The sequence below is a fragment of the Telopea speciosissima genome, chromosome 8, assembly GCF_018873765.1.
Source record: "Telopea speciosissima isolate NSW1024214 ecotype Mountain lineage chromosome 8, Tspe_v1, whole genome shotgun sequence".
Lineage (NCBI taxonomy): Eukaryota > Viridiplantae > Streptophyta > Magnoliopsida > Proteales > Proteaceae > Telopea > Telopea speciosissima.
Window position 1 is genome coordinate 27,635,518 of NC_057923.1, and position 14,450 is coordinate 27,649,967.

At 43.3% G+C, this 14,450-nt stretch overlaps 1 protein-coding gene across 1 annotated transcript in view; it reads right to left on the reverse strand.

The window, feature by feature from the left end:
• Positions 1-6,088: 6,088 nt before the first annotated feature.
• Positions 6,089-14,450, reverse strand: part of LOC122671488 (26S proteasome regulatory subunit 8 homolog A) — a 29,704-nt gene continuing 21,342 nt past the window's right edge. The window contains exons 8-9 of the mRNA XM_043868732.1: positions 6,623-6,733; positions 6,089-6,401 (exon numbers count right to left, since the gene is read on the reverse strand). Of these exons, the coding sequence (XP_043724667.1) occupies positions 6,261-6,401; positions 6,623-6,733 (252 nt within the window). The 3' untranslated portion in view covers positions 6,089-6,260. The remainder of the gene's footprint in view (positions 6,402-6,622; positions 6,734-14,450) is intronic.

A 14,450-nucleotide genomic window follows, 5' to 3' on the forward strand; every position in this document is an offset into this window, starting at 1 on the left:
GGATGTAATGACCTATGGATGTTAATGGATTGAGAAATGATTTGTTCTTCTTCTTAGTTGGATTCTGCAGGATGTTTAGTTCCCTTATTGTCAATTGGAATCAACATGATGTATTGTTAATGGATTGAAAAATAGATGATGAATGTGGAGTACATCCATTTCCCAATCCATCTACTTTGTTTTGCAAGTAGGTAATGTGTAGCTCCTTATATAAGCATTCCAACATATTTTGTGGCTTCAAAAGGAGACTTACAGTCCTAAACAAGTAGTAGGTAACATGTATTAGGCACTAAATAAGCCCAGATTAAAGCCTAAACCAACTAGGACCAAAATAGAGACAATAGGGAAGGATCAGATTCAGACCAGCCCTGGGATTGATCGACCATAGGGGTCATAGGCTCTGAATACGATAGGTGTTGTAAAGCCTGGTTTTGAGCTCAATTTCATGGATCTTGCAATGCATACTCTTAAAATACCAAAATTGGTTAAGGGAAGAAGAAGAGTACACTAAATGGGTCAATTCAACCCATTTGCATGTAGGGTTTGAAGGGTGTAACAATCAATTGCCTAGCTAATTTCTAGGTTTTGGGATGGCTTGAGTTACAAACTCAGCAAAAATAGATAAGGAGAGGAGAAATTGGGAAATCAGAAGTGAATTGGGTGACCTACCAAGGTATGAGATAGAGAAGGTGGTAGTACACAATCGAAATGGTCTTCTCCAAGCTTTCCCCAATACCAAATGCCAAGATCCCCAAGCCCTAGGTCTTCTTCTTCTTTCTTCTCTGTCTCTTTCTTTTCTCCTTAGAGAAGAAAACGATTTCAGCTTTGGGTTAGAAATGAATCCTAAGCTAAGTATGGCTTATATAGGAAGGCTGGTTGTGAACCAAGGAAACATTCCATTACTTCTCCAACCATTACAATCTCATTTTGACACAAAAATCATAAGTACCAGTGCCCACAAATGTTGCTCTTCGTCATACTTTCACATTAATTTCACAATAATAGCTACAACAATTACAAGAAAGAAAACAAATACAAATTGACCAAAATACTCAAGTGATTCATTGAACTTCTCCAACATCAGCAATCTCAGCTTCACATTTTGTATCTCCTCATTCGATTGTTGCATTTCAGGAGGATTGAGATTATTTATTGGTGCTTCTATGACTAGAGAAACAGTAGGGTATGGGTTAATGGAATCACACCAAGAGATAAACCCACATTTGTTATCAGGACCTCCACATGCGTAATAAAGCCTGTGCTTATTATCCAGACTCTGATATCTTCACAACAGCTCTTACTCCACATCTACAAACTATATTAACATACTTTGGCCCTTCATACTTCTTGCCACACACACTTGAAGTAGACATGTTATCTGCAAAAGAAGAGTAACAGTTACAAGGAAAGAAAAATTGATCCAATTTATTTGCACCGATGATTTAATGCCACAATTTAGAAAAAAACATTCTTTTTCATTTTTGAGGCTTTCAATTGGTGATTAATCTGGACATGTAGGGGCTATTCACTCATCCTCAAGAGACCCTCAAGGGAGCCAAGGATCTCGGTTTCTGGAAGAGATGGTACCTTTGGAATTAAAATCAGGCTACAGAAGATCACCATTGAATCTAATTTGACTCATATTCCTAATTGAAAATCTCTTCTAAATATGAACTTTTTCATTAATGGCTTATTGCATGGTTGGGGGAGATTCCGGTGTGGGCTCTTAGAGGTCATCTTATAAAGCTTATGTAAAATCTGAGTAGTTGGAATATGATTGGTTCCACGATTTACCCATAAATCCTGAGCAGTTGGGTATTTCTAGGTTTTCACGGTTCCACGTATTATGCCCTAATTTTACTAGAGGAACAACACATTATGCCCTTATTTTACAAAAGGAACAACACATTATGCCCTAATTTTACAAAAGGAACAAAACCAGTGGAATTTGCCCTAGTTTCAGATCGTTTGGGAGAGAGAGGTAAGATAGAGAATGTACAAAACAAATTAGAAGAGAGGACTCTGGGAGTTGTAGTGGTCAATCCTTATCAAAAATTTGAGATCTTTTCACTCTCTCTCCTATCGTCGGCAATGGAGCACTGCCAAGCTTCTTCTCCAAGATTGCAAGAAGGGTTAAAACATGTAAAGGCCAAGTCTATAATTTACACTTCACAAGTTTCAAAAGAAATGGTTATAAGGGTAAATAGATGTCCATTTAAACACTAATAGCAAACTAATACCGCCAGATTTTAGGGGGCGTCAAGTAATTATTTGAAACGTTGGTGATAGTAAGCAAAATGGTCATAGTCTAAGGGGTGTTCAAGTAATTTTCTCAAAAACGAAACATATGGATTTCATCAATATTGAACCACCACATCACATGTGATAACATGTATCCAAGCCCATAACAAATTAAAATCCCATTTTAATTCCAAGTGGATGCAAAGAAGTGTCTCGCGATATGCTGAGCAATGACCCCTATTATGACAGCAAATGCCACAAAAAAAAATAACTGAACTTAATGCTCTACTTTTCTTCACCCATCTTCTTCCTCCAACTACAAAAACAAAGTTACAAAAAAATTTTGTTTATGTCAATAAAAAAATTTAATTCTGGAGGAAAAACACCGCAGTCAAAAATTCTGTAGATCGCAAGCAGGCCGTGCGCGCAGCTTGTGTGTTGTGCTGCTGTTCACGCGCCTAGCTGGCCGCGCCCCGCGTGCTAACAGCGGGCGTGGGCAGGGTCCAGGGCAGGAGCGTGCAATGGTACATGGCAGCGTGCACTGCACCCTTACATCCAAAAATTTTAAATAAAAAATTTTCCTTCTCTAATTGGGTATAATTTTTCAGTAATTGGAATTTAACAAAGTTTTTACAAAAACCTAAGGCTAACCATAACCAACACACATGTAAGTTGTTAAAGAATAACAACCTTGTAACTACCCATATGCACACTGGAAGGTTGTTACAATAACCAAATAACTACCCATGTGCATCCATAACAAACTCAACAAAAACTTAACAACTTGCATCACATACTTAAAATTCGCATCAAAATTTAATTATGTGATATCTATGGGTGAGAAAGGTGGCTCTGATACCACACTGTTAATCAAATTGCAGTTCATGGGATCATCTCCATGGTTCCCCTAGGAAACCAAAAAGAAAAATTATCTTGGGTTCACAAGAATTGGAATCTGGGTTATCCCATGATCACCCATGGGTCCCCTATTTAAATTTTAGGGTTAAATTTTAAGGTTGTCCATGGTCGCCCATGGGAACCCTACTGTGAACCAATTAGGGTTTGGTATGAAAGACCAATACCTAATCCTTCTTTCTAGTCCCATAAAATTATGAGATCCTTAAGAGAGAGAAAACTCATCTCTTTTTCATCCCATAGAAAGACTGATCTATCCCATACTCGAATGCGCAGCGGAAAGAGATCAATTCGAGTTTCTTTCACATCCCATGATTATCATATAATTAAAAATCAGAGGAATTAACAAGAACTTGTTAACCTGTTGAGTCTCAAGTGTTGCTCCTCCAATTGACAGTGGTTCTTCCTCCAATGAACACATCAGACAAACAAACTTGAACCTCCAATGGTGCAGCCAAGGTTCTTTAAATCAAACCAATAATCTCTTCAGATCTTCAAGCACAAATCTGGGTTTCCAAAACCCTAACTCTCAAAAGCTAGAGAGCAAGAAGGAAAGAGAGAGAGAGAGAGAGAGAGAGAGAGAGACAAAAGTGTGGAGGGGGGAGCACCAAAAATCCGCCCAACGCTGGAAAAACATAGTACCCCCTTCACGTTTTAGGCGTGTACATATCGACAGGGTTTCGAAAACCTTGTATGGATAAATCCCAATGAGAGTCTATTTTTCTCTCCTCTTTGACTTGAACCTGTTTAAATTTGATGGGCTTCTAATTAATGAAGAAGCAGAATCTAATAGGGAATATTTAATCAATTATTTATTTTATATTTAATGGATAAACAAAGAAAAAGTCCAAGTATAATAGTCTCCGTCTCATATGGCGGCAGGGGCTGCGTCCCCCTCTCTTTCGTCGGTTAAATGCTGGATGGGGAATGATTCAGTCGACTATGTCCCTCCCGGCTTCCCTATCAAAATAAAAATAGCACCTTATCTAATAAATTAAATAAACAATTAACTAATTAGCAAATTCCATTTATACCCTCTCATAATAATTAATTACTATGTACCAACCCACCACTAATCAACATCATCATTATGGAATCTAGGGCATATATACATGTACTGTCAAACCTCATTCCATTGAATGTGTCCATACAAGAGCGTCTGTGTACGTGATCAGGTCTCGCAAAACACGATATAATATTTTCAATTAAAACTACATATAATCTATCATTTTATGTGCACATAGGCTTTACAAAAAACCATTTCTAAAGTGGCATTAGATTCAGTTTTCGATCTGACCATCCACAGACAATCTCTATCTTGATGTTCCTCAATCGGACAGTGGTGACCATGTTGAGTAACTCTCTCACTCACGAAATGTTTGCGCATTCCTGTCTGTGGTTTTTAACTGTAAGCATCTCGCCAGGAAGTTGGTGTGCTCATCATGAATTAGGTCGGGGTGGCTGGTGGTTTCGATCTTAGTCATTGATGATCCAAAGAATGCGGTTCATTTCGCAATGCCGAGATCCTCTCAGATACAGGGTCTCGGACACGTCTATCCCATCCTACATTTGGCAGTAATACATGAGGAAATCAACAAAATAGATTCTTCGTCAATACACATCATAATGTGCACTCACATTCATATCCCGACATCAGCATGTCCAGGCATACCAAATGCGACAACCATATGATAAGAGTGTCCAACCCAAACCCTAATCGTGACTACCATTTTAAGTAAAACTTACAGATACATAATACTCAAAAAATTTATATCGCATGTGATAATATGAAACCAAAGTGTATAAAAGGTTCAATACAAATTAAACCGGACCAAACCTGATTTGATGGACACATAAATCCAACACTTTCATCTTAGACAAAGGATAAACATAGAAATCTAAATTCCTCAATAAATAGTAACCACAAATGAATGAGTGTGAAGGCAAAAAGATTAACGGGATTTGGCAATAACTAGCTTCACTAGAGAAAGCCAACATAAGGGAAGTCGTGGAAGATAAGGAGCTCATTTATGAATCCAAGGTGATTCAGGCTTTCAGCCGTCTTAATGGTGTTTATGTTATCAGCTGCTACTGGAATGGTAGATTTTGCTCATGAGATGTTCAATAAAATGTTTGAGACATTCTAAAATCAAGAATGTATTTTAACCAAACATGTATCCAAACAATGTTCTCATTTTCTAGTTCACATTCTTGGAAATGCATACCAAACCATGAACCTGAGTAGAAATCAAGACCCATTCCTTAGATCTGTGCAAAGAACTAGAAAAGGGGAGAACTTTCCCTCACAGTATTGTTGGTTGCACTTCCAAAGATGAGGTAAAAAATGAGGAACGGACTTTCTTGACAATATTTCCTACCCTTTATGTGCTACTTCGCAGGGGAAAAGAACACTTCCAGTATTTTTACCAAGACCCCCAAGTTGTCAAGCTCCGATAGCCTTAGTCAACCTGCCAATATACAACATCAGCGATACTTCATGACGATTTCTAATTCCACTTCAGTTCGGATACCGTTCTTCGCAACCATTCAGAGATTGATACTTGAACAATCATAGGAATTTACTTGTTTCAGTAGCACATCAAAAACCATTAATCAAAGTGCAGAGCTGCAAAAATATTACCAATTCAAGTACACACAAACAGAGAATGGCAAAAAGCAAACTAGCCGCCCCCCATCATTCAATGCGCCTGGAGGGGTTGCAACCTTAGAGATGCACACTTTAACACAAAAAATATATGATGAAACCATTAATCTATTACAACCACAAAAACTTCAGCCTGAACATATTTCATGTTTTTTTTTCTTTAAATCTTTGGTAAACAAAAATTAGAAAAGACACGTCAATAAAGAAAAGAAAGCCATGGCACAACCAGTGAGCCAAAGGTCTCAGGAAATAAAACTGTGCAGAATGTTGAAACTGAATAATGATCTCAAAGAGTTGAAACTGAATATCTTTGTCATCTGTAGTTCAACTTAATACAATAAACAGGATGTCGGATCTTAACGGATGCCTATGTTTTGTACCTTTCTGAAAACAGTGAATCATCCTCTCCAAACCACCAAAATAAATAGAAAGAAAAGAACTACTTCCATAGTTTTCTCAAAGACATGTTCTTCTCTGTCTCCTTCTTCATGACTTTGGCCACTGCCATTTCAAAATCCTCCTGCGTCACATGGACTCTCCTTTCTCTCAGAGCAAACATCCCCGCTTCTGTGCACACGGCCTGCAGACAGGAACAGAACAGTTCAATTGCATGAATAAATTGCTTAAATTTACCCAGTACCAATAGAAGTCCAGAAATTGTAATAACAGAAGTACAATTGGTTCAATGTTTGACCCTTTTTGAGGGAGGGGGTGGGGAAACTCAGGACGTAGTAAATTAACATGCAAATAATAGTGAAAGAAAACAAACAGATAAGAATTATCATAACTGGCGAAACACACCTTGAGTTCTGCACCAGATGCACCATTCATTTTCTCTGCAATCTTCTTCAGATCAATGCCACGCATCAAGTTCATTTTTCTCGAGTGTATTTTTAAGATATCAAAACGGGACTGAAAATAATTAAACATACAGATCAGACACTAAATTAGCTAAAGAACTCGCATAATATAATAAATATGATGTACATGATGCAGATCAGGTCCTACGGCATTCAATTGGGTTCAATTCTGGCCCATATTCTGAGCCATCAAATTAGACTGCACCTGGCCCACAATTTGGGTCACATTCCACCATCAATTTTGTCCGAAGAAGAGATCGAGATTGCTGATTTAAAGGAGGATTATTCCCCAGATTTATTAGCTACTTATTTGCTTATTTATAGGGGATTTAACAGATTTTGTGGAGCCTAGGAGGACAGCTATCAATCAGCACTGGAGGAGATTGTTAAAGTATGTCACGTAGTTAGGGCTGGAAATATCTCGATTAGGATATCATAATATCCTAATAAAGATTTCTCTCTAAATAACTCCTAGTTCTATTAAGTTTAGTCTAATTTATTTTCTATTTATGGATCCTATTATGATTAGGAATCCTTCTTGTAATCTTAGTATTTTTTTTTTTTAAACCCGAATATTACCTGGGACCCGGGCTGGCCCCTAAGCTTTTATTAGAATCAAGAAAAATAATAAAGAATACAGGGGGGGGGGATACCGCCTTACCCCAACCCAGTACATCAATAAGACACACCACTCTAGATTGCCTAACCACCCCATACAAAAACATAAAGAAAAGCCAGCCATTAACATCGTAGGAAAGGCAAACCGGCCTTGTCCTCACGGAGAATGGTATGGAGTTGTCCCAAAGGCATGCTCCCAGGCTCAAACCTGGCAGATGTCTCCGTATCACAAGAATACTTGCTAACCAGTCAGCAGCTCTGTTGCTCTCCCGGTAAGCGAACACAACACTGGCCCGTGTAGCAGCCACTAATTCTTGAATCTCCTTGTAGTAGTACCATCCTTCCCATAAGTTGCACCTCAACAAGTTAACTGCCTTGACAGTTGCTTCTGAGTCACAGTTAACCACCACATCCACTAAACCCATCAGCTTGCACAGTTTCAGCCCATCCCTCAAGGCCCGTAGCTCTGCCAGTGAGTTAGTGCAAGGGCCATAAAAGTTAGCAAAAGCAGCCAAGACTTCCCCTTGTTTATCCCTAATGATCCCCCCGCCCAGCCGCCCAGGCCAGGGTTACCACGACAAGCTCCATCCACATTCAGCTTTACCGCGACGAAAGGGGGACACCAGTATACTGGCAAAGGACGTTTCATCCTGGGGCCTGGTGCTGACAAGCCAAGGCACTGCAAAATCAAACCTTCCCTAGCAGAACTGTGAGAGCCTACCTTAGCCAAATAGGTCAACTCCCTCACCCAGGTTTTGATGCATTCAATGATGGAGCTGGCTGTCCTTTTTTCCCCGTGCCTTCTGAAGTTCCTCTCCTTCCATAGCTCCCAGATGATCAGGGAAGGTAGAATTCCAGTAATATACGCACTGACGTTATTGCAACCCGCCAAACCTTGCCAAAACAGCACCCTACTCCTAGCATCTTGGGTGGGAAGAAGGGGTAAGTCAAAAATTCTGGAGAAGTGTTCCCATACTCTGGTTGTCGTGCCTCCAGTGACGAGGCAATGATCCGTCGTCTCACTACGGGGCCTTCCACAGCAACAGCACTTTGAAACCAGAGGGATACCCAGCGCCATCACAGAGTCATCAGTGGGTATCTTCCCATTTAACAGCTGCCAAGAGAAGAAACCCACTTTCACCGGAAGTGTTTGGTTCCACAGCCACTTTGCATAAGAAACCGTTGCTGCCCCACTCCGCACCACATTCCAAACAGCCTTGGTAGAGAATAACCCGTTGCCACTGGGGGTCCAAACCAACCTGTCCTCGTAGTCCGATAAGTTGAAGGGTCCCGACGAGATATGCTCTCTAACATGGTCCGAGTCTATGATGCATAACACCTCCTGCCTCCAGGAGCCATCCTCACCGATGGCGTCCTTTACTTGCAGCCTCACATCAACGACCAGGCCATTATCCACAGTGTCTATCAGCGGGCCAAAACCTGTCCAGTTATCCAGCCAAAAAAGAACGTTACCCGTTCCTAGTAACCATCTGGAATTGTTCAACAGGAGATCCTTGTGATCCAAAGTGTGCCGCCAAGATTTCGATTCAGTCGTAGATGCCCCTGCTAAAGCCACATGCTGATTTTTTAAGAACTTGGCTTTAAAGAAATCACTCCATAAGGATTGCTCCCTAAGGACCCGCCACAGGCCTTTCAGCCTGAGGGATAGGCCAACATCCTCCAGCAACCTAATCCCCAAGCCACCTTCCTCAATCGGTCTACAGACTCTGTGCCAGCTGACCCAATGCTGTCTCTTCCCCCACTCTGAACTACCCCACAGAAAATCAGCAAAAATTCCATAAATGCGGCGAGTGACAGCCTTGGGTGGAGACAAAGTAGCAAGAACATGTAAGGGGATCGAAGACAATACATGCTTCAAGAGAGTGATCCTGCCTCCTGCAGTCAGTAATTTTCCTTGCCACCCTGCAACCTTAGTTCTAATCTTCTCAATCAAGCCCTCGAACAGATAAATCTTCAGTCTTCCCGAGTGTAGAGGTGCCCCCAGGTAAGTGATAGGGAGAGACTTCCTTGGGAAACCAGTGATCTCCCCCACTAGCCGGGCTCTAGCAGGAGGAGCCAATCTACTTAAAACAAAACAGCTCTTCTGCCTATTGATTAGCTGTCCCGAGGATCCTTCGTATTTGCTGAGGAATCCCATAATCTGCTTAAGTGAGCCTTTAAGCGCCCTTGAGAAAATGATAGTGTCATCTGCGAAGAGGCAATGAGACACCCCCGGGCACCCTCTTGGCAACTTGTAGTAAGAAGCATGTCCTTCTGCAAACAGATTTCTAATACCCCTGCTAAGTACCTCCTCTGCAATAATGAAAAGGGCCGGTGAGAGGGGGTCTCCCTGCCTCACCCCTCTTGTAGAATTAAAAAAAGCCCGCTTGCTTGCCCCCCAGCACTGTTGAGAACCAGCAGTTAACCACCATTTTTTTTATCAAGCTGATCCAGGCATCACAAAAGCCAAACTTTGAGAGAACCTGTCAAAGGAAGACCCATTCTAGCCGATCGTAGGCCTTAGCCATGTTAAGCTTCAGGATAACATTACCCCCTCTCGTTTTCCTGTCGATGTCCTGTGCTGCCTCTTGGACAATAGAAATGGAGTCATGAATACTTTTGCCCTGCACAAACGCCCCTTGCTCCTCTGCTATGACAGACGGAAGGATACCTGCCAGCCTGGATACAAATATCTTGGCAATAATCCTATAAGAAAAATTACATAGGCTATTAGGGCGGAGATCAGACATTACCTCGGGGTTCTCCTTCTTCGGAATAAGCACCAGGTTGGCGGAGGTGAAACTCCTAGGCAGCTCACCCCCAGCAAAAAAATCCTGGACCGTAGCCCACACATCCTGACCTACCACATCCCAGCAAGATGTAAAAACATAACCTGAGAAGCCATCCGTACCCGGAGCACTATCACACGACAAGGAAAAGACTGCCCCCTTGACCTCCTCTAAAGAGGGTGACACAAGGAGCACTGCATTATCAGCCTCGGAAACCACGTTAGGAATCACAGAGAGGAGGTGTTCATCCACCACACAGCCCTGCAAGGTAAAAATGTCTGCGAAATGCCGCACCGCCTCCGCCTGAATCCCCTCCGGGTCCGTAATCCATTCACCATCCACCCCTTTAATTCTCTGAATATTGGCCTGCCTTCTTCGACCATTCACCATTAAGTGGAAGAATTTCGAGTTTCGATCCCCCTCCTTTAACCAAGTCACTCGGGATTTTTGCCTCCAGAAAATTTCCTCCTGTAAAAGAATCTCCTGCAGGTTCTCCTTTGCCAACGATAATGCCTCCCTGGTGGCCTCAGAGGCCTGAAGGTCGCAAGCAGCCTCAGCCCTACACACTGAGTCCTCTGCATCCCTGACCTTTTGGTGGATATTGCCAAAAACCTCCTTATTCCACTTTCGCAGCGCACTGCGAAGAAGCTTTAACTTCAAAAAAAGAGCGAACAGAGGGGAGCCAGACACCGACCGGGCCCACTGTTCCCTAATAAAGTCCAGGAAGTTTGGATGCCTTAGCCACATCTGCTGGAATTTGAAGGAAGAGAACGACTGTTGGCCCGCAACCATGAATGAGAGCCCCAAGGGCGCATGATCAGAGCAAACCCTGTTAAAGTGGGTGACAGTGCTTGTAGGAAAAGCAGAAAGCCAAGAAGTAGTAACCAGGAACTTGTCGAGTCTTGCCAACACCCTACCCGCTCCTTTCTGATTATTAGACCAGGTGAACATATTGCCAACATAGCCCAAGTCAACAAGGCCAACCCTGCTCACAAAAGGGCTAAACTCCTCTAAGGAGAGCGAGCAAGCCGATCTACAACCCAACTTCTCCAACGGGGACAACACAGCATTAAAATCACCCCCTACTGCCCAAGGAAGAAAGAATCCCCTAGAAAACAGCTCAAGCTTCTCCCACAACACCCTCCTCTCCATGGCTAAGCATCGGCCATGGACAAAAGTGACAAGAAACGCCCCTTTGCTGGCCTTCTCACACTCGAGAGTGATAAATTGGTCATGTTCCTCCACTACTCTGACTTTAACAGTAGCCTTCCAAAAAACCCAACACCTGTCTACCAGGTGTAGGTAATCCAACCCAATTTTCCGCAGCACAAACCGCGCCTTCGAAACCTAAGCTTTAGGTTCAGCTATAGCAACCAAATCCACTTTGTGCAAGCTTACCCAAGTTTTCAACCGCCTAATCGTGGGCTTATTTCCAACTCCTCGGGCATTCCAAAAAACACAACTCATGAGGAAACATTGCTAGGGGCGGCTGTCGATCGTATCGATCTTGTTACTCGTCTTTGGGCTTCTTCCCCGCTATGTCTCCCCTGTCTAACCTTCTTGATTTTCTTTCTGTCATACATAAATGCTGCTCCAAGAAACGTTGTTTTACGGTGCACTTGGCTGCGAACTCGTCGACCTGCTGGCGCAGAGGCACTGCTCCCTGGTTCAAGCCTACCAAGAGATAAGCGAATCCTCTCTTCTAAAGTCGAGCTGAACGCCCTCAAGCTGTCTAACATCGATTGTTGTTCCGGCATTGGGCCAGTCAAGCCTGAAATAAAACCATCGTCCTTTGAGCCCAAGGCCAAAAGCTCATTATCAAAATAGCGCTGAGTAACGTCGCCCCCAGGCTGCAAACAAGCTCTACTGGCATCACTGCCTAAGCCCAAAGAAGCCTCATTGGCCAAAGGATCCACCATCGATAAGCAACGCCCCACCGAAAGGCCCTCTTCTAGCCCATCTCCTTCCACGGCGCCAGCGCCAGTCTGCACAGCCTCCTCCACTAGCAGCAAAGAGCTACCCACATCTAACACTGGTTGCACCTCCCAAGCCAACCCCGCAGGCTCCACCGGCCTACTACTCAACACTAAGGCTGACCGCTGCTGCTCAGCCCTGAATCCCGCAGTTCTAGCATACTCTGTTTCGACCGAAACTGCAAAGACGTCAAGCAACTCCCCCTCTTCCACGGCAATGGAGGAGGACACCCCCTGCTTCAACGGCAGGGCAAACCAGTAGAGTTGAGTCACTCACTGCGCAACCATCCCCTGTCTGGTCCTCTAAGAGCAAGGCACTAGCAGCGGAAACACCAAGCTGCCCCTCCTTCGTAGCCAAAGGGAGATCTTCAATCACCTGCCTCAATGCCGGCCTCCAGCGCCCCCTCCTCCAGCGACGAACTGTAGGAAGAACCTGGCCCTGAGACACTCCGTCCTCCACCACCCCCCTAAGCGAGGTTCCCTCGCTGTGAGGAATAAAAACTCCAGTCGCGGTTCTATCCTTGCGCACTTCGTCAGCCACTGCATCGACAATTGCTTCAGTCGTATTGTCCCCCTCTGCAGGCTCCCTTCGAAAACCACCAGGCATCCTTCGCAACACCTTCCTGCAAAGGTCCTTCAAATGACCGATCTTAAAGCATGAATCTCAGTAGGGAGGCAGCCTCTCATAAGTCACAGGTTGATGAAAGCCAGCAGCACCACAGCCAATCCAAATTTTGTTCGACAGAGAGGCTCGCAAGTCCACCTCCACGCAAGCACACGCCACCACAGTGCGAGTACAGTTCACCGTAGCAGCATCCACCTTAAGAACTTTGCCAATTGTTCCCGCTATCGACACCAAGTAATTCCCCTGATAAAGGTTAACCGGGAGGCCTGGCAATGAATCCATACTAGGGCCAACGGAGATTCCCACCCCGATGTGAAATCAGAAGTCCATTTCATAAAACGGAAGAGAAAACCTTGTATGCGCATATGCTCCTTCATCCAAACCTTCACGTAGTCAGCGTGAACCATAAAATAAGAGAACATCGCCTTGTAGCGATTTTGCAGCGTTTCTTTGACCCAAAAAAGAGAGGGCTTACCATAGCTGCATTTGGCAACCAAAGCAGTCGCGAAAGCCTGCTCCGAGAGTTGCAGTTCCTCCGTGGTGAAAAACACCGCAGGTGTTCCAAAATATAAGGTAGGTTTTTTAATTTCCAAGTTAACAGGTGACAGGGCCAAAGAGCGAGACACCACTGAGGCGAAGGAAACCCCACCACACACAGCTCCAGGGCATGGGGGACCAAGCAGTGGATCCTCCCGAGGAGGAGCCGCCATCGCCAAAACCACATGTGAGAAGAAACCCTAATTGTGCGCCACCAGAGCAAACATGCGCACCTGAGACATGAGATTGTAATCTTAGTATTTGAGTAATATAAATAAGACAATAAGGGGGGGGGGAGAGGGGAACTATGTGCTCGATTCTTACCACCAACAGTCCCCTTTCCTCCTCTCCATCTCTTCTCTTCTAAATCTCTGTTCTGGCTATATGGTATCAGAGCACAACCATTAGGTTGTTGTCTCCTACGATTCTGGTCTGAGAGTCTTCTCAAGTTTTATTTTCTTCAAGGGGTGCAGCACCCTCTGCTGCATATTGCTATGGATTAAACCCTAGATAGAGTTCTCAATTGAAAACTAAGGGTTTACTACTACTACTGCTTACCTGAAGTACAAGATCGATTGGGGATTTTCAAGTTGAAGCTGCTTCTACAACATTACTTCTATTCCTAACTCTGATCCAGTCAGTGGATCGATTCTACACTTGAAGATTGCAACATAATTTGCAAAGAATTTTACCTTCTATCACCTGCGGTTTCCTATTAAGGGATTAATATCAGGTGATTTGTGTCCAATTGATCAAATTTCTGGTTTCCTCCTTCAGGTACAACCTTCGATTCCTATTTTCCACTGGTATTTGGTTGAGTGTGGGTTTTTTCAAAACCTAACTCTGCCGATTGACTTGCTGCCTTAAATTTGGATTTTTCAACCCTACCCTTGCCATCACTGCTGCTATTGATTTGTTTTCTGCTCTACTGTTTTTGGGTTTTCAAACCCTCCCTTTACTATTCCTGCTGGAAGTTTTGGGTTTTGAAACCCTATCCCTGCCAGTGGCCTTATTATATTACTGTTGGGTTATATAACCCTAATCTGGGTTCTTTTAAGAATCTGACACTGCTGCAGCTACTGCTGCTGATACTGTTTTAGGGTTCTTTGTTATCCTGATCTGGTTCTATTCAAGAACCAATTGCATTACTACTGCTGTTATTTATGAGAATTGTTCAACTACCATTATGGCTGACCTTAAACTACCATCGGACAATGTCCAAGTTCA